Here is a 22,523-nt window from a genome sequence, read left to right as displayed (position 1 = left end):
ATTATTTCGACACAACCACTTATTATTTCGACGCCTCGTATTATACGTCGGTTTAAACCGACGCAACCAGTTATTGTTTCGACGCAGGCATTTATTTCTATGCCTCGGTTCTTTCGCACGTCCAATTCCGAGGACACTGCAATTAATGTCTGTCAGAATAACGTCGGTTAAAACCGACGTCATTGTTCTCTATTTCGACGCTAGTTAGAAATGTCAGACTATAACGTCGGTTTTAAGCGACGCAATATGCCCATATTTCGAAGCCTCAGTCACATTCGCACGTCCAATTCCGAGGCCACTGCAATTACTGTCTGTCAGAATAACGTCGGTTCAAATCGACGCAATTAGCCTCTATTTCGACGCTATTTAAATCTGTCAGACCTAACGTCGTTTTGAAGCGACTCAATGTTACCCTATTTCGACGCTAGTCAAAAATGTTGCAGAGGTGGTGTCGCTTTGAAGCGACGTAATAGTTGCATATTTCGACGCTAATTTTTTTGGCATATTTAAGGTTCTACGACCTATTTCCGTCTCTCTCATTTCACTCCCCATTTCAGTCCCTTCACTCCCCATTTCACTCCCTTCACTCCCTTCACTCCCTTCACTCCTATTTCCGCACTTCTTCCTTTGGTTTTGCTATGGATAGTAGTTGTGATTCTCAACGTGATGAGGAACTTCATGTGGAAGGGGAGGAGGTCGAAGCTGGTTATTTTTCTACATTATTATTGGATTCGTTTTTTTTTTTTTTTTTTGTGTTTAATCTTCTATTATCCTTATAAACTGAAAGTTTACATCTGTTTCCAACTTTTTTGGTTTGTTTTAACTGTGGTTTTGTTATGAACAAGGAACTTCTCAACGGAGGCGAGGACCCTCAGTTCCCAAATGGACGAAACAGCTTTGTTCGTTTGATATGTCTGGAAAATGCGTTAGTGATAACTCTAGTGCATTTTCAAAATATGTGGCATCGGAGGTTAGAGACCACAGAATTCTCCCATTGGCGAAGCATTGGCGTAAGATTAAGGATGTAGATAAGGAAGCTTTTTGGAATAGAATTAAGGTATAGGTATTTATATTTTTATTAGAAAATGAAAGAATAATTCAATGATTGTTATAATATTTGACTTGGTTGATTTATTTTTTTTATTTTTTATTTTATGGATGTAGGGAAATATTGTTTTTGAAGATGCTGATATACCAAGATTGCCTTTGATCCGCTTTATGACGCTTAAGGTTGCTGAGCATGCACATAAGGAGTACAGAAATAAGTTAAAAAAAAAATATTATACCAACAGAGCTGCAGAGGAGCGTCCCCAGCCTCCTCCTGATGTGAATCCTACCCAGTGGGGTAATTTGTTGGCATACTGGAGTGGAGATAAAACAAAGGTAAACGATGTAGTTTATTTCGTTATAACTATAAATTTGTGTAATAATTTTTTTATTTTTATTTTCAGGAGGTTGCTGAAAAAAACAAGATTAATCGGCAAAAGAAAACAATGAACCATACTACTGGTACAAAATCTTTTGCAAGAAAGCGGCAAGAATATGTATGGATTGTACCATTTGAAGAAATGTTATTTTAAATATTCAATAGTTATAAATTTTAATTTTAACGAGGTTAGCCTAAAATTGTTTGTGTGAAATTTTATTTTTGGTAAAGCGGAAGAAGCATGGGAAAGAAGCTGATCCTGTAACCTTTTTTCGTGAATGTCATACACGAAAAAATGAAGCTTGGATTGATGAAGAATCGGAGCGTACAGGGGTAATTTATTTTACTGTGTTGGTATTTCATTATTATTCAAATTTATTATCTATAGCTTATTGTTCTGTTTTACGATTGAATTTTTCTTTTTAAAAATTGTAATGCTAGGCAACAATGGAGAGCAATCTGCAAACTTTGATTCAGTCGGGGCAAGAGGATAATGAAGATCTTAGGACCCAAGTGTATGTTGACACAATGGGTCCTGAGAGGTATAATAGAGTCAAAGGATACGGTCATGGGGTGACTCCTGATATGGTTTCCTATGCATCTTCTTCGTCTTCTACATCAATTTCCTCCAAGAGGTCATCTAACAGTGCAATCGCATTGCTGATGACTCAAAATAATGAGTTGAAATTGAGGGATGAAAATAACAATAAACGGATTTCGGACCTAGAGAACAAGCAAAGTCAGTTGTTTGCGTGGCTTTTCCAAAGATTTCAGCCACAAGCACAACCACAACCACCGTTTAGCCCGGGAACCCAACAGTCAGGCCAGAGTCAGCCTCCTCCTCAACAGTCGGGTCAAAGTCAGCCGCCCCCTGCATATCCTTATGCTGGCTATAATCAGCAACCTCCGTATCCTATGTATCCGCTGCCTATGCAGCCCACGCCATACATGCAGCAGCCGCCTATGCCATACATGCAGCAGCCTCCCATGCCTTACATGCAGGAGCCGCCTTATCAAGTGCCAGTATATCGACCCGAGATGGCTGCGCCTTGTCCTGAATTTCCAGCTGGGGGGTTTGCTGAAATGCTTGCGGGTGTTGGATCTGATGTGGACTTGTCGAGGATGTTGGCATCAAATATAGGACCTCAAGGGCGAGAAGGATCTGTGCCACGTTCAGGCGCAGATTCGGTTCCGTAGTTTATTTGGTTCGCTTTTTTGTCGGTTAAATATGATACTTTAATCGTTCTATCTTTTTTGTTTTTTATGTTATGTTTGTAATGTCGGATTTAGTAGTTGTTATGACGGATGGGTTTTTGTATATTTTGACATTATTTTTATTGTTAATTATTTTCATTAATGTATGGACAATATTGTGTATGTTGGCAGACTTTTTTTTTAATTATTTTTATTAATGTTTTTTTTTTTGACCTTGAAATTAATTAATATAATTATATAAAATTTTTCTGTTACAATGAATCGAAGAAGAATGCGATTTGTGTGTTTTTTTTATTATTATTAACAAAGGTGGTGTCGGTTAAGACCGTTATTCGGTTGCATATTTTATTTATTTAATTGTTATTTGGCGTCGGTTTATGGGATATTAAATTGATTTAATATTATTTCAGTGTCATTTAAAAGCGACAGTAGGAATTATATTTTACAATTAAATTGCTAATGAACGTTTCCTTAAAGCGACGTAACGTGTAAGTATGCGTCGCTTTAAACCGACGTTAGTTTAGTGTCGCTTTAAAGCGACGCTATGTAGTGTCGGTTTAAGCCACCAAACCGACGCTAAAGCCCTTTCGTGACGCTAGCAATAGTGTCGCTTTGAAAATGCGACATTACATTGTTTTATGTCGCATTTTTTCCAAAATTGCGACAGAAATCTGATTTCTTGTCGGTTTTGACTCCGACGGTGATAGCATATATTGTAGTAGTGTAGAGTTGGTTTGTTATCATTCTTGATTCCTACTGGTTTATTCCTCTTGCCAGAGATTAGCAAGTAGACAAAGAATTTGATTTAATACAGTAACAGATAATACATAATGGAATTACTACTGGAGAGGGCTTATTAAATTTTCAAATCTTGATTTAGCCCAGGCAGGGAAAAAAACCTACTGTACATGGGGATTTTTGGGGTGGGGGGTTATTATATGCCAAAGTTTTTATTTGTATCTGCACAACAGTACAAGGGGTGATTGTTAATTATTAATTTAATAGTATGAACGGATCTTTAGGCCATGAATATGCTTCATTTGCCAGATTAAGCATCTTTTTTTGTTTATACATATTGTCTTATGTTCGAAAGAGGAAGTTTGCAATATTGATTTCTATTGCTTGATTGATATTAATAATCCTGTCAACTTATTGCCCAAATCGTTAACCTGAAACAATGCGAAAATAATAAGTTGTGGGTCAACTTGCTAATGAGTTCGGTCATTATCGGGTTATCTGTAGATAATCGGTTGACGAGACGAGTCATTGTTGGGTTTCCCATTCAAATATAACGAGTATGCCAAAAGATAAGACAAACACGACAACAAAACCGGTTTGCCGGGCCTAATAACATAGTGATCAAATGAAAGGGTTTTATTATTGTAATCATGGTGTTAATTAATTTTTAACTCATAATCATTATGACTCTAAGTATTATTAGAGTACAACTAGCTTCTAGTTAGAATAACTTTTTTGATAATTTTAGATAATTTTTTTTCTATAAAATATAGAGCATGATTAAAGATGCTTACAAAATAGATAAATAAACACTATCCGGTGGAAGGTAGTCCAATAAAAATATGTTATTTGTTTTCAAAGTATAATAGAATAAAAATAAATAAACTTCACTTATCTATCTCTATTGTTACAATGCCCAATCTTGCTCATAAAAAATGAAATCAAAATTGCAAGCCTTCTCGTTGGTGTTACAAGTTTTACCATAATTTTCCATAAATACTCCTTATTCAATTTATTCCTAAAATGAGCCAATTCAATTTTCTTTTCGACAAATCATATTGTTAGGGGAATAGAGAATCGGCGGCACACCCGCATTAAGATGCATATACATCATTACTTTTTGCTATTGTAGTAAAGTGTCATTTGTAATTGAGCCAATTTTTTAGTAATGCTAGGGAGACTAAATTTAGAAACTAAGATTACAAACTAAACGATGTGTCACTAATAGAAATGAGCATGTCTATCAAAGCTTAAGTAATAAACAAATCATGAACTTACAAGTTCTTTAGTTTTTACAATTTAGTCTCCAAATTTAGTCTTATTAGCATTACTCTTAATTAAATGGTCAAAAAATACTCCCTGAGAAGTGTTGAACCATGCTAACCCTACCGAGCGCTCATGCCAACACAAACATACTAGATCTGTCTTGATTGGATCTACTAGAAGAGTAGAAGAGGAATCACTATTTATGTCTTTTGAGAAATACTAAGGATATTCTCAAAAGTGGGATTTCTTATAAACTCTCTGTCATCTCATGTTTTTGACACTATTTTATAATGTTGGTACGAAAATTAACGTTAAATTGTAAGGTGCGGAAGAGTCCATGAAGAGTCTCTCACTTTGAGAGAGTTCTCCTTAGCATTTATCGTGCATTTTTTATGCATTTATGCCTTTAGGATGGAGGGTATGGAGAAGGAATCTTTTACGATGGTGCTGCACCACCTTTCTTTCCTGCTAGGTTCATGATCCATGCCATGGAGGAGCATCATCGGAGCTTCGTACCCTCTACGTAAGAGCCACCTTAGCACTCGAAATGCATTAGATTGGAACTAATGTACAAAAGCCCCTCCAAACTGCAGCCTTACTGCTTAAAGCGGGCCTCTGCTTTTTCCAGTAGCTCCCAATCTTTCTTTAAAGTCGCCGCTGACACGCCATGTGATATTTGCATGAGGAGTGATGCTCATTATTTTATTTCTTGCCAAAGCATTTCTTGAAAAACACGATCTCCTGCCAGTGGAAGGCTTTCAGCGTTCAGTCAATCTACGCCGAGTGAATCGGTCACTAAGTAACCCCGAAAGGGATGCCGTCCGATGTACACGAAAGTGATGACAAAGTTGCTCTGTTAAAATAATTTGGACATGTGAACGAAGACCTAAAAATATTTCAGTTAGATGATGTGATTATGAGACGGAAGTTCAGGACAAGAGGTAAAAATAGACCTGGGAAGACTTAGACAGAGACTGTAAAAAAACATATGGGATACTTACATCTAACGGAAGACTTGGCGCAAAGATAAGCGTAGTGACGTTCTAGAATTCATATAGCCAATCCCACTTAGTGAAATAAGGTTTGATTGTTATCGTTTTGTTGTTCAATCATACCCATATTGATCAGTAGTCAAAACAGAAATCAGAAAGAACCTTAAACTTCATAGCTCGAATGAAATTCACTCCCATCCTCTCGCTTAAAAACATAAACAAGGGGAATCCCAACAGTTGTGCAAACACAAACCAAGACCAGAAAAGCCGAATGTATAAATCTACAGCAGGATTAACCTCAACAGTATACAAGGACAAGCTTTGTGAAAATGATGAGTAAAAAGTAAATTCAAACCTTTTTAACACTACAAAAGAAAATCTGGAACGACCGGTGTTTGTGCAACCACATTCAAAGGCACTTCCGCTCGTTGTCGAGCTTGGTGCTTACTATGTCTATGACTACTTTTCTGCTTCACTTTCTGACCATTTTCTTCTCTTTCATCTCCCTTCTTCCCTGGGCTTCCGTGTCTTCTCCCTTTACCATGACTATGGTGCTTGCTATTTCTTGAACTTGGGTTTCCTAGATCATGCTTTTCAACATCACCCAAGTTTTCTTTAGCAGAATCAACATTTAGTTTCTCCTTTCCTTTTCTCTTACTCGATGACTTGGTGGATACTTTACTCTGAGATGAAGTGGGATTGGTGTCGCTACCTAAAAGAACGTTTTGCACGGTACCAGACAACACATCTTCCTTCGGGCGAGGGTTGGCTGCAATAGGTGCTTGATCTCCATCTAATTTCACCACCACAGGCCGAGGCTTTGCATGACATGGCTTTTTCTTTGAAACAAGTAATTTAACTAGATCTTCGTCATCGTCATTAGTATCAACCTGTAATTTAGGATCATTGGCAGGTGGATAATTATCTTCCTTCTTCGCAGAGGAAAGATAATATAAACCGTGCTGCTTACGGTGCTCTGCAAGCAGAGACGTGGATTCGTTCGATGGCGCTGGCTCTTCTTTGCTTTCATGGATAGGAATAGAAAAACCAGCTCTCTCCTCATACTGTGGGCTTCCAAGAGAAAATGAACTTAACGAAGGTAGTTGAACATCACCGAAGATTTTTTCCAAGTCTTCAAGATTCTCTGCAAGCATTAACCCATCTGGTACAGGAACTCTTTCTTGAGCACTCACCGAGACAGGACCTAGATCACTTGAAAAGGCATCATGCATCACTTTGATGATTTGGGACACTTGTGCTTCTTCACTTTCCAAACTTTCGTCCTTGTGTACTGGACTATCAAGCAGTTCTTGCCTAATCAACTCGATGAAACAAAGTATATTCCGTGCTCTCTCTAGTATTTCTACATCATAGCTTCCCGTTAGTGGAGTCACAGCCAATTCAACTCGATTTAAAAGGTTTATGATAGATTCACGTGTGAAACCGTCCTTCAATGAAGACAATGCAGATGTCTGCCCAAGAGTAGAAGTTTCCTCCCCATCATATTCCACAGAAAGACCTTCAAAAGATTGATTTAAAACCCTCGGGTTGAATCCTTCATCCTGTATGCAATGCACAGGAGCATCACATGATGCCAAAATAGAACTCTCTGGGTCATCTCGTTCCAAAACCAATCCATCAAAAGTTGAAAAGGAAGCAGTATTCCCCCTCTGCAAAAGGTAAGAATTTAAACAAAAGACTAAAACTTTAAGAGCAGACTGTACATATATTGCTCTTATAAATGGTGCCAAGAGAATTGTACGAGGCTGTAATAGTGCCTCCATGAGCTCAAACGGGTTTATCAAGAATTCAACATATTGCCCTGACAACCAAGCAGCAGCCGACAATATCCTGTGTAAGAAAGGATTACCAGGTAATGCAGGATCAATCAGCAGATCACGACTGACCCGGACAAGCTCTGGTCTAACTTCCTTGACCCTCATACCAATATCAATAAGCTGCTTCTCAATTTCTTCCCCCTTCTGGCAATGCGGGATCCTCGCCATTTCTCCCAGAAGTGATACATACCAATCGAAGTCAATAATAATCTCGTACACATTACTGCAGCATGTTGATAAAATGGAATCCAAAATCTCATTGCAAAACTCGGAATCAGATTTAAGAGCATAATTGACCAACACCCTGCAAATTTCAGCCACATTATTCTCAGACAGCATTGCCATAACAAGACGCAAAGACTCCAGCCTGATATTCGTATCCACATCACTCAAAGACTTAATCACAACCTCCTTATTCTCCAACACTGCCCACAAGTGCTTTGGGGCAACCACCGAAAGTGCCTGCAACGCAAGATACTTGAGATTCGGATCATCATCAACTAGCATTTCCCGAATCTTCACAACGACAACCTTCACTGCAGATTCATAATCACTCAAACCGGTCATCACTGTCCTAATACACTCAAACAACAATGATTTGGCCCCAGTCCTCCTGATATGCTCACAAACTGGCTCAACAACCCTCTTCGCCAACCTAGGTTCTAAAGGAGCCAACTTTGCAAATATCTTCAACACCTTAATCAAAACCCAGTTGTTCTTGGAATCAACCAAGATCTTATAAAACTCAGGCGCCATCGGAAGATATGATCTGGGTTCTCTCAAAGCAAGCTCACAAAACACCCCAACAGCCACAGACACAATCTGCGAGTCAGGACTCTCCAAATTCTCAACCAAACGCTTAAAACACACCCTCACAGCATCTGGGTATTTATCAAACACCCTCAAAAGCACACCAATTGCTTTCTTTCGGACGAAAACCTTGCCGCTACCCAGCAAGGTGAAAATCTCTGGTGTCAAATCCCTAGCAAGATCTATAGTAGCAATTCTAGAAAGGCATTCGAGCGCTAAGCTTACCTCGAGCTCGTTGGTAGAGGTGAGGTCCTTGCGGAGCTGGTTGGTGATGAGGACGAGGACGGGAGTGTCGTCGGAGAAGGAGTGGGCGGCGGCGTGGTAGGCGATCTTCTTGTGGGAAAAGCGGGTGGAGGAGAGGAGCTCGACGACGTGGAAGGCAGCGAAGGACATGTTGTAGAAGTGGAGGGAGGAGAGGTAGGTGAGCTTGTGGAGGGCGTTGGCTTTAGTGTCGGCGTCGGTGGATTTGATCTCGCGGCGGATTTCGTCGAGGGCTTTGGAGAGGAAGGCGGACTCGCCGATGAGCTGGAGGCGGAGGCCTTTGATTAGGTCCTCCAGCGTGCGCTGGAAGAGGTTTTCCATGAGGGAGGAACCCGCCATGGGCGGCGGAGGATTTGAGATTTGGTAATTTTTGACGGTGGCGCTGCACACTCTGTACAAGGTGGGGCATGTTAGGGAAAGGTGATGGCTTTGGGCTTTGGGCTTTGTCTTTGGACTTGGGAAATTAACGAGGATTTTCTTGGATCCTCTTTGTAAGATTTTAAAAATCTTTTAATCATATTTATTCATCATGTAGTTAGAAATTATTATAAATTTTTTATTTAAAATTAAATATAAACAATATCTGATGAAAATTGATTGCACGATGTACGATAAACGAATATAATTATAAGATTCTCAAGATTTTTACAAAGAATATCCAGAGATCTGGTTCCTATCCACTTGATCTTGTTTCACAATAAAATATAAATTTTTTTTAGTGGATTAGACAAGAAGGTCGGTAAAGATCGAATCGCGGGGTCTAAGCGTGGTAAGAAAAAGTTGGGAAATTGATTGAAATTCATTTTACAAATCCAATTGTTGAAGGAACAAAAGGGTTGAATACTAACAACATTATCGATTTAATAATGACAATATATTGACAAAACGTTGGGACATAATCGATGAAATGTTGAAAAGTGATTATTTCAGCAAATCAAATGATCATTTCGGCTAACTTCTTAGAAAATTTGGTAATGCCTTGGACTTAATTGGGTACTTATCCCTTAAATATATATTCTTTTGAACAAACAATATTATTTACATTATGGGAGAGGGGTAGACTTAGCCTCACAATAGGCTAACAATAATTTTGTTCAAATTCGTCTTTAGCGAGAATCAAAACTAAGATCTCTCACTTATAAGTGAAGAGGAATACTACTAGTCCCTACTTAGGGACTCCCACCACCACGTTTGATTACTCATTTAGGAGCTTTAGAGGATATTCGAGTCCCTAAAAGAATATTGTCTACAATGACAATTCTATAATCCCTAAATATAGGGACTAAATATTAAAAAATTATTATTCATTTCATTGAAATATTGTAGCCATTGATAAAAATAAAAAAAAAACCATCCCTACCATGGATTTTTCAAGAATTTAAAAAAAAGGCAAATGAGAAGTTGCCCCACTTGGGTGGGTTCAAAAAACAAGGGAAAAAAAACATAAAGAGTAGCACTATCCTCACTCAAAAGTAATATGGAATCCACTATTTGAGTCCCTATATGTAGTCCTCATATTTGAGAATTATTTTTGAGGCATCAGACGAGTCCTTATGTATTGAGATACTTTGAGGATTTCAATTCCGACCCATTAGAAGTCATTTGTCCTTATATATAAGGATCATACAATTGTAGGGACTCCATTTATGAACCTCATTAGAGATGCTCTAAGTGGCTCTTAACCCTTAAACATTAGACGTATCACTTTACCCCTTATTATTAAATTTTGCTAACTTTTCATTAAAATTAGTCATATTTAGTTCATTGAATATGGAAAAGTAAATAAAAAGTGTGATAAATTTGACATATAAAGATAAATTGTACATTTCAAAATGTCTTAGAAGTTAGAACTAAACTGAAAACGACTAATTGAATGAATGTCATAAGTTTAAAAAATTCTTACGTTCCACTTAGCAAACAACCTAAGACGCAAAGAAACTCCATCAACCCTCACTCAATAACGGCCACGTGGTCAAGCGTCCAAATCCAAGTGTTTTTTCATAAGCTGAGGCCTGATGGGGCATTTGAATTTTTTCCCTAAAACAATATAATTAGTTGAATTACATTGTGTTATCCGTCCTGGCAAACCAAGCCAAAACACAAATAACCACAATACATAGCAAACACATTACTTAACTATCTACAAATATAAATCTAAAATTCTAATTCTGGAAGAACACCAAAACTTTCTCTCCGAGTGAGAGTTTTTCTCTCATATTGAAAGTCTTTCTCACCTTCTGTGTGAGGCTTCAAAAATTAAGAAAACCCAGTGGCGCTGACCCTAGCCTCAGTCGAGGTCGGTCGCCATTTCCTCCCTTCTCTATTTCTCTTCTCTGCTCTTTGTTTCTACTGCTCTCCCTTCCTGCCTTTTACCCTGATCTATTATATCCCTCTTGCCCAGCTGGTATCCCTCCTCTTCGTTCATCATTATTCTGATTCTCAACCATGAATCTCATGGAGATCGTGTGTAGAGCTCCAACGTTTTCACCGGCTCGGGTGTTTCCAACACCACCACATTCTCTTGGTTATCTGCCTTTATCGGCAGTGTTATTCGTGGGCTTCCACGGATTTCATCCCAATAGATGGCTTCCTTCGATCAATTGCTGGCTATCCTTTCTTTGTGGCTATGCTCGTGCAGCAGATCGAGGTAGGATGCTGCATTTGAAGAGGTGATGCTTAGGCTGTGGACAAGGAATTGGACGGATCAAGGTTTACTGTGGCAGTGGCAGATGCAGTGGATGTTTCTAGAGTCTGTAAATTTGTTTGTGTGTTTGGGCTTTAACAGTTGGTTGGCCCATTTGTACTCTGTTTGCCTTGACCCACTTTTTGCTTGTCCATATGTTAGCTTTGGGCCTTTGGTTATGTTTTTTGTTTGCTTCTAGTTTGCAATAAAAGTAGCTATTAACCAAAAAAAAAAAAACACGTACAAATACATTAATTAGTCTTCCCAATTATCCTACCAATTCTTATTTTCTTACTAACTAACTACCCCAAATCCCATTCCGATGTCCTTTCAAGCTGTTTTCACTGGCGCTGATATGTGAGGTTCCTCACTAGGAAAATCCTCAGGATTGATGAACCGAACCTTCCCCAGACCTTCTTCTGCCACCTTCTCCATAGACCTTTCTCTCTCTTTTCTTTGAATGGCTAAATCACCTTATTTATACTATTACAAATTAAAAATATGTACTAGAAAAGGTCTTTTAAAAACAAGGAAACATAATAAAATAAGATAAATAGGAAATACATTCATATTCTAACTTTTGCAAATTTGCCCAACCACAAAGAATCCCATGTTTCTAGATCTTCAATGCTCCAAAACAGACCCAAAATGACTTGAATTAAAACTTAGGACATCACGAACATAATTGCCAGAAGGTCTCAAATCCAAAAATATCATCTTGGACGCCAAAAAACCCAAATAAGCCCAAAACATCATTTTGACAACACTGCACACTGCTCTTTTATTTCTTCGCATAAATAAATCGCTTGGTAGAAAATTTTGAAACTTTGACACGAACAATCCTACATTAGAAATATAATTCAAAGTATCAAAATTCTTACAAAATAACCAATAAATTAATACTAAAATTAAGATAAAATATATAGTATAATATCGACTTATCAAAATACTTTTAGCATAAGAGTTTATTATCAACGAATTTTTATAAATACCATAAATACCATATATCCATTGAAGTTTGGGATTAGTATTAAAACGGTTCACGATTATCCCAACGTTTTAATGTTTGACCAATTTACATATATATATGAACCGTCAACTTAACGAAATGTGTAAATCGGTCGAATGTCAAAATATTAGATTACAACTAGAGAAAGCTGTAGTTAAAATCTTGTGACCCATTTTGCAACTTACTCTAGAACCCCGATAATCTGAAACGTACTCTGTCCTTGAGAGTATGTGTTTCTGCCATTGGTTGCCTCACTTTGGGTGACATGATACTAGTGGGGTTAATCAGACCTCCTCATCCACACCATATTTGAATGAAAAAGGCAGGAATCCATGACACCAATGGGTCGCCTGAGTGGCCATTCATCCTCCATCTGCTTGTATATGTATCTTCAAAGTCATATACATATGAGTGTCACTTCCTGAATGTATGGTTCACTGAGGAAGGACCAGATCATATGCATTCTTAGTCACATGCACTTCAAAAAAGAGGTTTAATCTTCTGGGAAAAACTTTTTCTCCTACATTTCACTTGTACTCTACACATACTCATCTCCTCCGTACCACTATGTGAAGTGCTCGACCAACATGCTGCGATCCCACACACAAGAAACTTAGAACAGCATACCGGAAAACTGGCCTACACGTACCTAATACTAGTCGTTGTCATAATTCGGAGCACGCACACAACGAGCGACAAGCAGCTGCACTCTCTTTAATTTGTTAGAGGCATGCAAGTGGAATGCTACTTCACCATGCAATTTTGTTCATGAGATAATAACAGTAGGGAAATTATCTTTCTTCCACTTCATAAAAGTAGAATATCAGATATCATAATTGATTGCCTAAAGCCTTTTTGACACTAAGTTGATAAACCAACTTTTATCCATGCTTTGGATAATATATTATCCCAATATCCATTCAAGAATTAGAAAAAAATCAATTAAGCACAGTTAGTTAATTTTGTCCTCAGGCATGACAGCAGCCTGGCTAAACATTGCAATTGCTAGGGTTTTGCATGCAGGGTTTTCGAAAATTTTGATGGTTTTCAACCAGCAGGAAGTGATGGTTACGTAATTCATCTGCAGTTCTCATGTTATAATTAACGTCGTTACTCGAAAAGAATGAAAATTACGAGAAACAAAAAAGCAGCTCCTGATTTGATGATTCAAACATTCACAAGTTGCTGAACCTGGCTGCAATCACATCTGCATTGCGATTTCATTAATGTTGAAGTAAGTCCCTTTTTTTTGGGTAGGTTAACTGTAATCCAAGTACTTACCAGTTTATTAGACAGTAATTTAGACGGCCTAGATTTTTGGTAGGTTGACTGTAACCAAGTACTTACCAGACCGTAATTTAGACAGCTTAGAGCATCATCAAAGAAGATGTTAAACATCCTACACCATCAATAACAGTAAACAAAAAGAAAGACAACATTAGTGTTTCAATCAAAATGTTATTTTTTATGTGGCATGACGTGGATTGACAACAAAAATGGTTGCTATAAAATTTGACAGTGAATTCAAATCCAATTTTTAATTGATTAATAAATGTTTGTAATGTTTTCTATTGCTTTTACTATTATTTTTTGTTCTAAACCAAATTTTGTAAATCAAATTATGTATCACCAATTAACTCAGTTACACTCGATAAACTCAAAACTGTTAACACAAAAAGCCGCAAACTAGAAAACAAAAGTCAGTAGAAGCTAATCGATAAAATTATTGTGTTGATGAAACACAAACACCACTATGAAAAAAAGCGAAAAAAAAACAAAAATTGGTAGCGGAAGTGGGTCTGCTATATCTTTGTAGATAGGAAAGTGCTTAAAGGAAAAGAAAACAGATTAGTGGCCAAGTTGGAGGAGTTGGAGAGGGAAATGAACTAATTGACTGACTGATCAGACATAAAGAAAGGTTAAAATCTCATTAATATTCGCTAATAAGAGGTTGATGAAACATCTAACTAAAGGAGATTTTATAATGAAAAGGTTTGTAGTGAGCCAAACAGGGTTGCTTTAGTTGGTAAAGGTGTGTTTGTGGTTAATCTCCAATCTAAGTTTGATCTCACTGTCAGCAGTTCTTGTTGGTTCACGATTTATAAATTCTTACGTAAATTCATATTAGTGACAACTGTTAATTAGATGTCACGCATAAGTCCTTCCAACTTGAAGTTGTGGATATGTTCTGATGCTGGTGGTGAGAGTTGCAACTCTCCTAAACTTTGTATCTCAAAAAAAAAAATAAAAATAAAAATTTGTAGTGGATTCATTTCAATAATTCACACGTATATACTTGGATAGACCGCCGAAGTCCCAAAATCTTATGTCCTTGTTTAGGTATTTAGAATTTTTTGTTGAACAAATTCCCCATGTACAGTGCTCTCAGTAGGCAGGGCGTAGAGTTCATTCATTGCGGAAATATATCTCTTGTTTCTGTCTCTCGTGACTTGAAAGTATATATACATGCAAATTCTTCTCATGCTATATGACGAGAGACAAAGAAAAATGATAATATACATGTGTCATGCAAGTTCTCTTCATACAATAAAATCTCGATAAATGAATGTTCGATAAAATAATTAGCTCAGTTAAATAATAAAATCTTCTGGCCCTAACATGGACTAGTGTACTAAGATAATAACTTCACTAAATGCATAAGACAATATTTTTCTTAAAATCCTTTAAGGTCCAGTAAATATATATAATAACTGATGAAATGCATGAAAGAAATAACACATAAAATTCATAATAAATAGTATAGAAATTTTTTGCTTAACAAATTCTATTTTCTCAATTCAGCTGTTTCTACAAATATGCTTCCAAAGCTGTTTTGCTTTTTCATTGTACCTAAACAGAACCTCACCTCACCTCTAGTTTTTTTCCTTTCTAGAGTTCTTTGTAGACATCGAAATTTCGGTAAATAAATGTTGACCGATAAATCAAAGTTTCAACGCTCATGTATTACATAAATTTTACACGTAGCGTGTGACTCAACGAAAATTGAAATGAGTTGGAAAAGTCATCAAATAGGACACGTGTCAACACCTGGCAGAAACGACTTATTTCATCTGGAATATTATATTCAAAATTAGGCCTTGGAAATTTCTATAAATACAATCCCATTTCATTCATTTGGGGAACCAAAATCATTAGGCAAAACTCTTGAAGCTCTGAAGCTCTGAAACTCCGAAGCTCTCAAGCATCCAGGTTCCCGAAGAATCAAGAAAGCGTTCTTCGTTCATCGTTCATCCAAAGATCAAGCCCCAACGGCCCTTTGGATCAACAATCATCCACCAATTCAAGATCAAGCCCCGACGACCCTTGAAGAAAGTGTTCTTCGTTCTTCGTTCATCTTTCTTCCAAGATCAAGCCCCGACGGCCCTTGGATAAACCATCCACCAATTCAAGATCAAGCCCCGACGGCCCTTGAAGAAAGCACCATCGTTCATCATCCGTTCATCCAAGATCAAGCCCCAACGACCCTTTGGATCAACAACGTCGACAAATCCACACATCCAACCGTTCTTCAAGATCAAGCCCAAAAGCCCTTGAAGTTCCGTTCATCACTGTTCTTCAAGATCAAGCCCAAAAGCCCTTGGAGATCCGTTCGTCACTGTTCTTCAAAGATCAAGCCCAAAAGCCCCTTTGAAGATCCGCTCAAATCCACCTTCAAGATCAAGTCTACGGCCCTTGAAGAACGTTCATCCTTAGATCAAGCCCCAACGGCCCTTTGGATCAATCACACATCCACAAATCAACACCTTACAGAGATCGAATCAGAGGATCAAATTTGAGAGAGATTGTAACCCAAAATCATCAAATACATAATATTTGTTTGTGCACGTTGTTCTTGTCTCTTTCGTTTCAGGAATTTTCTGTGTTCACAAATTGGCACGCCCGGTGGGACATCTCTACCTCTCATCTCTTTCTCCGTTCAAGGAATCCAAACACACCTCAAAGTCAATGGCATCAAGGAAGGCTCAAACTGTTCCCGCAACCGGTACAAAGAACAAGAGCGTCATCGTCGCAAGTGGTGTCACTTTGGGCATCACGACTCGAAGCATGGCAAAAGCTAGTTCTGCCACCTCTTTCACCTCTGCATCAACAGTACGAAGGGAACAAGAGCACCCAAGGCACGAGCCTTTGATCACCTTAGCCTCACTAAGGGCACCAAGGGGGGAAAGACCAAGGGAATACTCCGAATCCATGCTCTCCGATGACGATTCAAGCGGCAGTTCAGCCATGCAAGTCATGACCGCTGGAGCAACTTCAATCGATGAACAACTTGCTCAAATGAATGAAGCAATCGCAAGACTAACTCGAACTGTGGAAGAAAAAGACTTGCAAATCGCGGCATTAGTCAACCGACTGGAGGCGCAGGACAGCGAGAAACCCGACCCAGAGGATGATCCACTAAAGGGAGGAGCTGGCGGAGACGAAGAACCCCTGGTGAAGAAAATCGATGGGAAGCCGAAACCAGACCAAGCAGCGGCGCTCATGGGATCTCTCTCTATCCAGCAGCTGTAGGAGATGATCACCAATACCATCAAGGCACAGTACGAAGGGAGCTCCCATGCCTCCACGTTGTGCTCAAAGCCTTACTCCAGGAAGATCGACGCATTAAGGATGCCGAAGGGCTATCAACCGCCGAAGTTTATGCAATTTGACGGAAAAGGAAACCCGAAGCAACATGTCGCACATTTCATCGAAACCTACAACAATGCATGGACGGAGGGAGATTACCTTGCTAAACAGTTTGTGCGCTCGTTAAAAGGAAACGCCTTTGAGTGGTACACGGACCTAGAGCCCGAGTCCATCAACAGTTGGGAACAGTTGGAAAGGGAATTCCTCAACCGCTTCTACAGTACCCGCCGCACTGTGAGCATGCTAGAACTGACGAGCACGAAGCAATGGAAGGAAGAACCAATCATGGACTACATCAACCGATGGCGTAATCTAAGCTTCGACTGTAAGGACAGACTCTCCGAGATTTCTTCGATCGAGATGTGCATCCAAGGCATGCAATGGGGTTTGCAATACATCCTTCAAGGCATCAAACCACGGACCTTCGAAGAGCTAGCCACCCGCGCCCATGACATGGAGTTGAGCATCGCCCATCATGGGAAGAAAGAACCGATCGCCGACTACAAGAACGACAAAGCTCTTGGGACAAAGGTGGAAAAGGCTGCATGGAAACCCACCAAGGAAGCGATGACGGTCAACACATCTCCCGTCAAAATATCCACACGAGGCAACGCGATTCAAACCGAAGCTTTTCGTGATCAAGAGATGCGTAGACGCACTTTGAATGAGCTTGAGGAGAAAACTTATCCATTCCCCGACTCTGATGTGGTTGCCATGTTAGAAGACTTGCTGGAAGAGAAGGTGATTAGTTTGCCTGAGTGCAAACGGCCAGAAGAGATGAATCGCACTGACAGTCCAAGGTACTGTAAATTCCACCGCTTCATCAGTCATCCGACAGAAAAATGTTTCGTGCTGAAAGATCTCATCATGAAGCTAGCTCAGAAAGGAATCATCGAGCTAGATCTTGACGATGTGGTGAACACAAACTATACCACCTTCACTTCTGGCTCTTCCGACTCGAAGTTTTCACCTCAACCGCTAGGGGCATCCTCCAAGACAAGCAAAATTTAAGGATGGACTCAAGTCACTCCTAAGAAATTGCACAAGAAGCATACGTCTCCTCCACAAGTCCGCCAATCGGAAAGGGGGCAAAACAGCTCTTGTCAACCTTCAAAGCAACATGAACGTGTTGAAGATGATGAAATTGCGACACAAAGATCGTCCGTTGCCATCACGATGCGCGACTTCTTGCCCGAAGACTTCTTCAATCACGCAGTCAAAGCTCCTTGCTATGAAAATTGTGAGGAACGCCTCTCCCGGATTGCTTGACAAAATCAACAAATTCTCCTTGCCCGCACGAGTCTAAACTGCATGGCACAAAGCTCCCTGTTCGCACGAGCCTAAACTGCACGAACCAATGCTCCTTGTTCGCACGAGCCTAAACTGCACGAACCAAAGCTCCTTGTCTGCAAGAGCCTAAACTGCAAGACACAAAGCTCCTTGTCCGTACGAGCCTAAACTGTAGGACACAAAGCTCCTCGCCCGCACGAGCCTAAACTGCATGGCACAACGCTCCTGGTCTGCACGAGCATAAAAGGCAACACCAACGCTCCTTGTCTGCACGAGCTGAAACTGCAAACGGCACCACCAAAAGAAAATCCAAAAAATATGTATTTGAACTACGTTATGACTTGATCTCTTCTTTAGAGGGGTACGTAGGCAGCTTGAATATTCAAAATTTCGAGTTCAGTCACGTCAAAATATAAATAAATGTTTTATTAAAGAAAGTCAATTTTCTTTAAAAAAAAAAAACACATCAAAAAAAAAAAAAAAAAAAAAGGAACATATTCCTTATACATATATATATATATATATATATATGTATGTCCTCTATCCAGCAGCAATAAGCCCATCAAAAGGAGGTTGTCCAAGCCCAAGTCTATTACCCAAATCCAGCTCTAAGAAGAAGAGACCCAAATTAAATCAGGCCCAATCTGCTGCAAGCTCATCAAAAGAAGTCGTCCTGATCCAAAGGATACCAAAGGCAGCCCACTCAGCAGCCTTGTCGACATCAACATCGTCAAAAAACAACATTTGGGTCTTCTCTCTCCGAGTCTCAGGCCATCGTCCAACAACTCAACTCATTCTCCTCCAAAGACTCCCCATGGACTCCATCCCAGCAGAACAAGACTCCTCCTCCGCAACGACGAAAACTTAATTTACGGCAAATGGGAGAGCTTCGCCTTCTCCACTGACACCGTGTTGCCGAACCAGAGCATGACCGGAGCTAATTTCACCCTTCTCTCCAAAAACGGCAAGTTCAGCGTCGTCAACGCAAGTAGTTTAGTCTTCAACGACACTGACGTCTACCAGAGTCTCACCAACGCTTTCCAGTCTCTGGACTCCGAAGGCAAAGTGCAGCAGGTAAACGGCCAGTCGTTTATCACCTCCGATTTCGGCCTGAATCGATCTCGAAGACTAACGATCGACGACGACGGGAATTTCAGAATTTACAGCTTCGACCCCAGTCTACGGCAATGGAACATCGTCTGGCAAGCCGGGTACGAATTGTGCCGAGTCCACGGCATGTGCGGGCTGAACGCCATCTGCGTCAGCGACGGTTCGAGCTCCTCTTACTGCGTGTGCCCGTTGGGATTTAGAGAATCCACCGGCGGAATCAAAGACGGAGGGTGCGAAAGGAAAATTAAGCTCACGAATTTGGGGAACACCAGATTTGAGCGGCTTGATTACGTGAATTTCACGGGCGGGTCGAACCAGACCAATTGGCCCGCCACCAACTTCAGCGTCTGCGAATCGAGATGCCTGGCGAGAAACAATTGCCTCGGATTCATGTTCAAATATGACGGCAAAGGCTACTGCGTGCTCCAGCTCGAGAGATTGTTATACGGGTACTGGTCGCCCGGATCCGAAACCGCTATGTTTCTCCGGGTCGACAAATCGGAGACTGACAGGTCGAATTTTACAGGGATGACGGAGCTGCTGGAGACGACGTGTCCCGTTCAGATAAGCCTCCCGCTTCCGCCGGAGGATTCGAACGCGACGACAAGGAACATTGTGATTCTGTACATTTTGCTAAGTGAGGTTCTGCCGTTCTGGGCACAGGACGGAGATTGGGATCTTCCGGCAGATTTTGCAGGGGAGGTTGGATTTTGAGTCCGAGCCGTGGCCTAGGATTTCTAGCAGTGCACGAGACCTGCTAGGTAAAATGCTTGAGAGAAACCCAAGGAAGAGAATCACTGCCCATGAGGTGTTTTGCCATCCGTGGATCATAGATGACACGATTGCGCTCGATAAGCCGCTGGACTCGGCTGTCCTGTCGAGGATGAAGCAGTTCTCCACCATGAACAAGCTCAAGAAAATGACGCTGAGCGGCTTTCGGAGGAGGAGATTGGCAGGCTGAGGGAGATTTTTAAGATGATTGATGCAGATGGGAGCGGGAGCATCACGTTTGATGAGCTCAAAGAGGGGCTGAGGAAAGTAGGGTCTGAGCTAATGGAGTTTGAGATCAAGGATCTAATGTAGGCAGCTGACATTGACAGTAGCGAGACAATCGACTACGGCGAGTTTCTGGCGGCGACAGTGCACTTGAACAAGCTGGAGTGGGAGAAAGTCCTCGAGAAAGTCCTCGAGAAAGGTTGTTATCCGAAATATCAATTACATAACCTCCAAGAGGGATGGAGAAACAGGAAGTACGTCTGAGGGAAATTCATCCGACAAGGATGGATTTGTTGATGGGAAATCCATTAAACAGCAGGTAGAGGAAGCTGTTTGGTCATTTGAGAAGAAACATAAATCAACCACATTGTCCTCCGCCGCCACTCCTCTCAACATCGCCGTTTAAGAAGAGGTGTCACGAGCACGACCACTCCGACGGCACGTCGTGCAAGTTTCCAGCCTCAGGATCTGCTTCCGGTTCCGGCTGGTGCCATTGCTCCAAGAAGAAGACCCAAGTCCGCAGCTACAAATCCGAGCGCGGCTCTCAAAGCCCATCCTCACTCGACTCCAAGCCTTCATCTCCGCCGGTCTCTCCTGCTCATCGTCAACTTCTGCCTCCACTTCCAGATCCAGCTGCTACGGAAAACTCTCCTTCAATCGCCGCCAGATCTTCGATAGCCTCCTGTTTGAGATCCTCATCTCCGAAATTGTTCCAAGGGTTGATGTCTTTGGCTTGGGTTCGAAGGTTGGTGTGCTTCCGTTGCTCTGCTACTGCCTTTGAATGTGATCCACCGCAGCGCCTGGCCTCCCTCGAGCTCGTCACTATGGCCACCATGATAGCAAAGAACTTCAACGACCGCCGTCAAACGACTAGCCGGTCATGAAGCTCGAAGCACCATCTTCTCGGCCTCCTTGCTCCGCTCCCTGCAAATTCCTCTACCCACCACCCAAATTTATACAGAAAAATATATTGAAAAAAAAAAAAAAAAAAAAAAAAAAAAAAAGGGAATGGTGGAGCAAAGTGGTGCTGGCACCACGTGAAAAAAGAAAAGAAAAGGGGAATGGTGGATCAGCACCATGTGAAAGCAAAAGCAAAAAAAAAAATAATGAATAAATAAAATAATAAATAAATATATATATATATATAAAATAAAAAATAAAAATAAATAAAAATAAAAAAAAGGGAGAGAAGGTGGATTCTTGGTGGCTAGCACCATGCAAAAGAAAGGGGAAGGGTTTTGGAATGGTGGATCAGTCCACGTAAAAAAAAAAAATATATATATATATATATATATATATACACATAATATATGTATGTATATAGCAAAAAAAAAAAAAACGCATTGACAGAAATAAAGTCCGTTTCATTGATTTTTCTGGAAAATTACAAAGGGAACATTTACATGCCAAAAAAAAAACAAAAAACAAACAAAAGCCTTCATTGGTCAGGTGGCGCCTCAGTACTCGGCGGAGCCCCAGGTCGGAGAGGCACAAGAGGGTGGTTATTCAGAGCCTCAGTACTAGGCAGAACCCCAGGAGGAAGAGGCACCGGAGGTTGACTGTTTGAAGCCTCAGCAGTCGGCAGAGCCCCAGAAGACGAGGGCAAATGCTGCTGGAACAAACCCACAAACCGCTGATGATCAAGTAAAATCTGACCATCAGATTCCTGAATCTGGTCAATCTTCATCTTCATGTTTGTCGCATAGCTATGTGCGAGCTTATGCAACTGTTTATTCTCCTGCTTGAGCCCTCTAATCTCCTGTTTGAGACTCATCACTTCAGCCGCCAATGATTCAACTTGACGGGTTCGAGCAAATAGGCGTTGGGCCATATTAGACACAGAACCTGCACACTGCACACTGAGAGCCAGAGAATCCTTAACAGCCAACTCATCAGACCGTTTGGAAAGTAGTCTGTTATCTCTGGGAGTGACAAGGTTTCGGGCCACCACCGCAGCGGTCATATCATTTTTCATCACCGAATCCCCAACGGTAAGAGGACCAGTAGGGGATATGAAGGATGGGCGCCATATGTTGTCTGGAGAAGGCGGGACTGCCTCTTCACCAAGATTCAAGTCAAAACGACGGTCGGAGGGTCCAGACATTTTCAAAGTGTTGAAGGAAGAAGAGATCGGACAAATCAAGATCTTAGAAGTACAAGATGGGAGTTTTCACAAGCGAAATGTGCTTTGAAACGAATTGCGTGCCTCTATAAAATCAACACTCGATGGCATTCAGAGATC

At 40.5% G+C, this 22,523-nt stretch overlaps 3 protein-coding genes across 3 annotated transcripts; 2 read left to right on the top strand and 1 right to left on the bottom strand.

Moving 5' to 3' along the window:
• Window positions 1-638: 638 nt before the first annotated feature.
• LOC139196945 (uncharacterized) lies at window positions 639-2,623 on the top strand. The gene is made up of 6 exons (XM_070823309.1): window positions 639-705; window positions 846-1,057; window positions 1,165-1,383; window positions 1,452-1,544; window positions 1,658-1,759; window positions 1,868-2,623. The coding sequence occupies exons 1-6, from the start codon at window positions 639-641 to the stop codon at window positions 2,621-2,623; spliced, it is 1,449 nt and encodes a 482-aa protein (XP_070679410.1).
• Window positions 2,624-5,893: 3,270 nt separating this feature from the next.
• Window positions 5,894-9,082, bottom strand: LOC103438014 (AP-3 complex subunit delta-like). The gene has a single exon (XM_008376553.4). The coding sequence runs from the start codon at window positions 8,883-8,885 to the stop codon at window positions 6,003-6,005; it is 2,883 nt and encodes a 960-aa protein (XP_008374775.1). The 5' UTR covers window positions 8,886-9,082; the 3' UTR covers window positions 5,894-6,002.
• A 10,020-nt stretch (window positions 9,083-19,102) lies between these two features.
• Window positions 19,103-19,999, top strand: LOC139196944 (putative receptor protein kinase ZmPK1). Its single transcript, XM_070823308.1, has one exon. The coding sequence runs from the start codon at window positions 19,103-19,105 to the stop codon at window positions 19,997-19,999; it is 897 nt and encodes a 298-aa protein (XP_070679409.1).
• Window positions 20,000-22,523: the final 2,524 nt, after the last annotated feature.

The sequence above is a fragment of the Malus domestica genome, chromosome 06 (assembly GCF_042453785.1).
Source record: "Malus domestica chromosome 06, GDT2T_hap1".
In the NCBI taxonomy this organism is placed as follows: domain Eukaryota; kingdom Viridiplantae; phylum Streptophyta; class Magnoliopsida; order Rosales; family Rosaceae; genus Malus; species Malus domestica.
Note: the sequence above shows the minus strand (reverse complement) of the source record. Positions and strands in the feature narration are given on the sequence as shown.

What these genes read in the sequence shown, in the direction of transcription:
- LOC139196944 (XM_070823308.1), top strand. Translation starts at nt 19,103, where the DNA reads ATGACCGGAGCTAATTTCACCCTTCTCTCCAAAAACGGCAAGTTCAGC.
- LOC139196945 (XM_070823309.1), top strand. Translation starts at nt 639, where the DNA reads ATGGATAGTAGTTGTGATTCTCAACGTGATGAGGAACTTCATGTGGAA. An exon ending in AGGGGAGGAGGTCGAAGCTG is followed by an intron (nt 706 to 845) that starts GTTATTTTTCTA and finishes GTTATGAACAAG; the next exon opens with GAACTTCTCAACGGAGGCGA. An exon ending in CTTTTTGGAATAGAATTAAG is followed by an intron (nt 1,058 to 1,164) that starts GTATAGGTATTT and finishes TTATGGATGTAG; the next exon opens with GGAAATATTGTTTTTGAAGA.
- LOC103438014 (XM_008376553.4), bottom strand. Translation starts at nt 8,885, where the DNA reads ATGGCGGGTTCCTCCCTCATGGAAAACCTCTTCCAGCGCACGCTGGAG.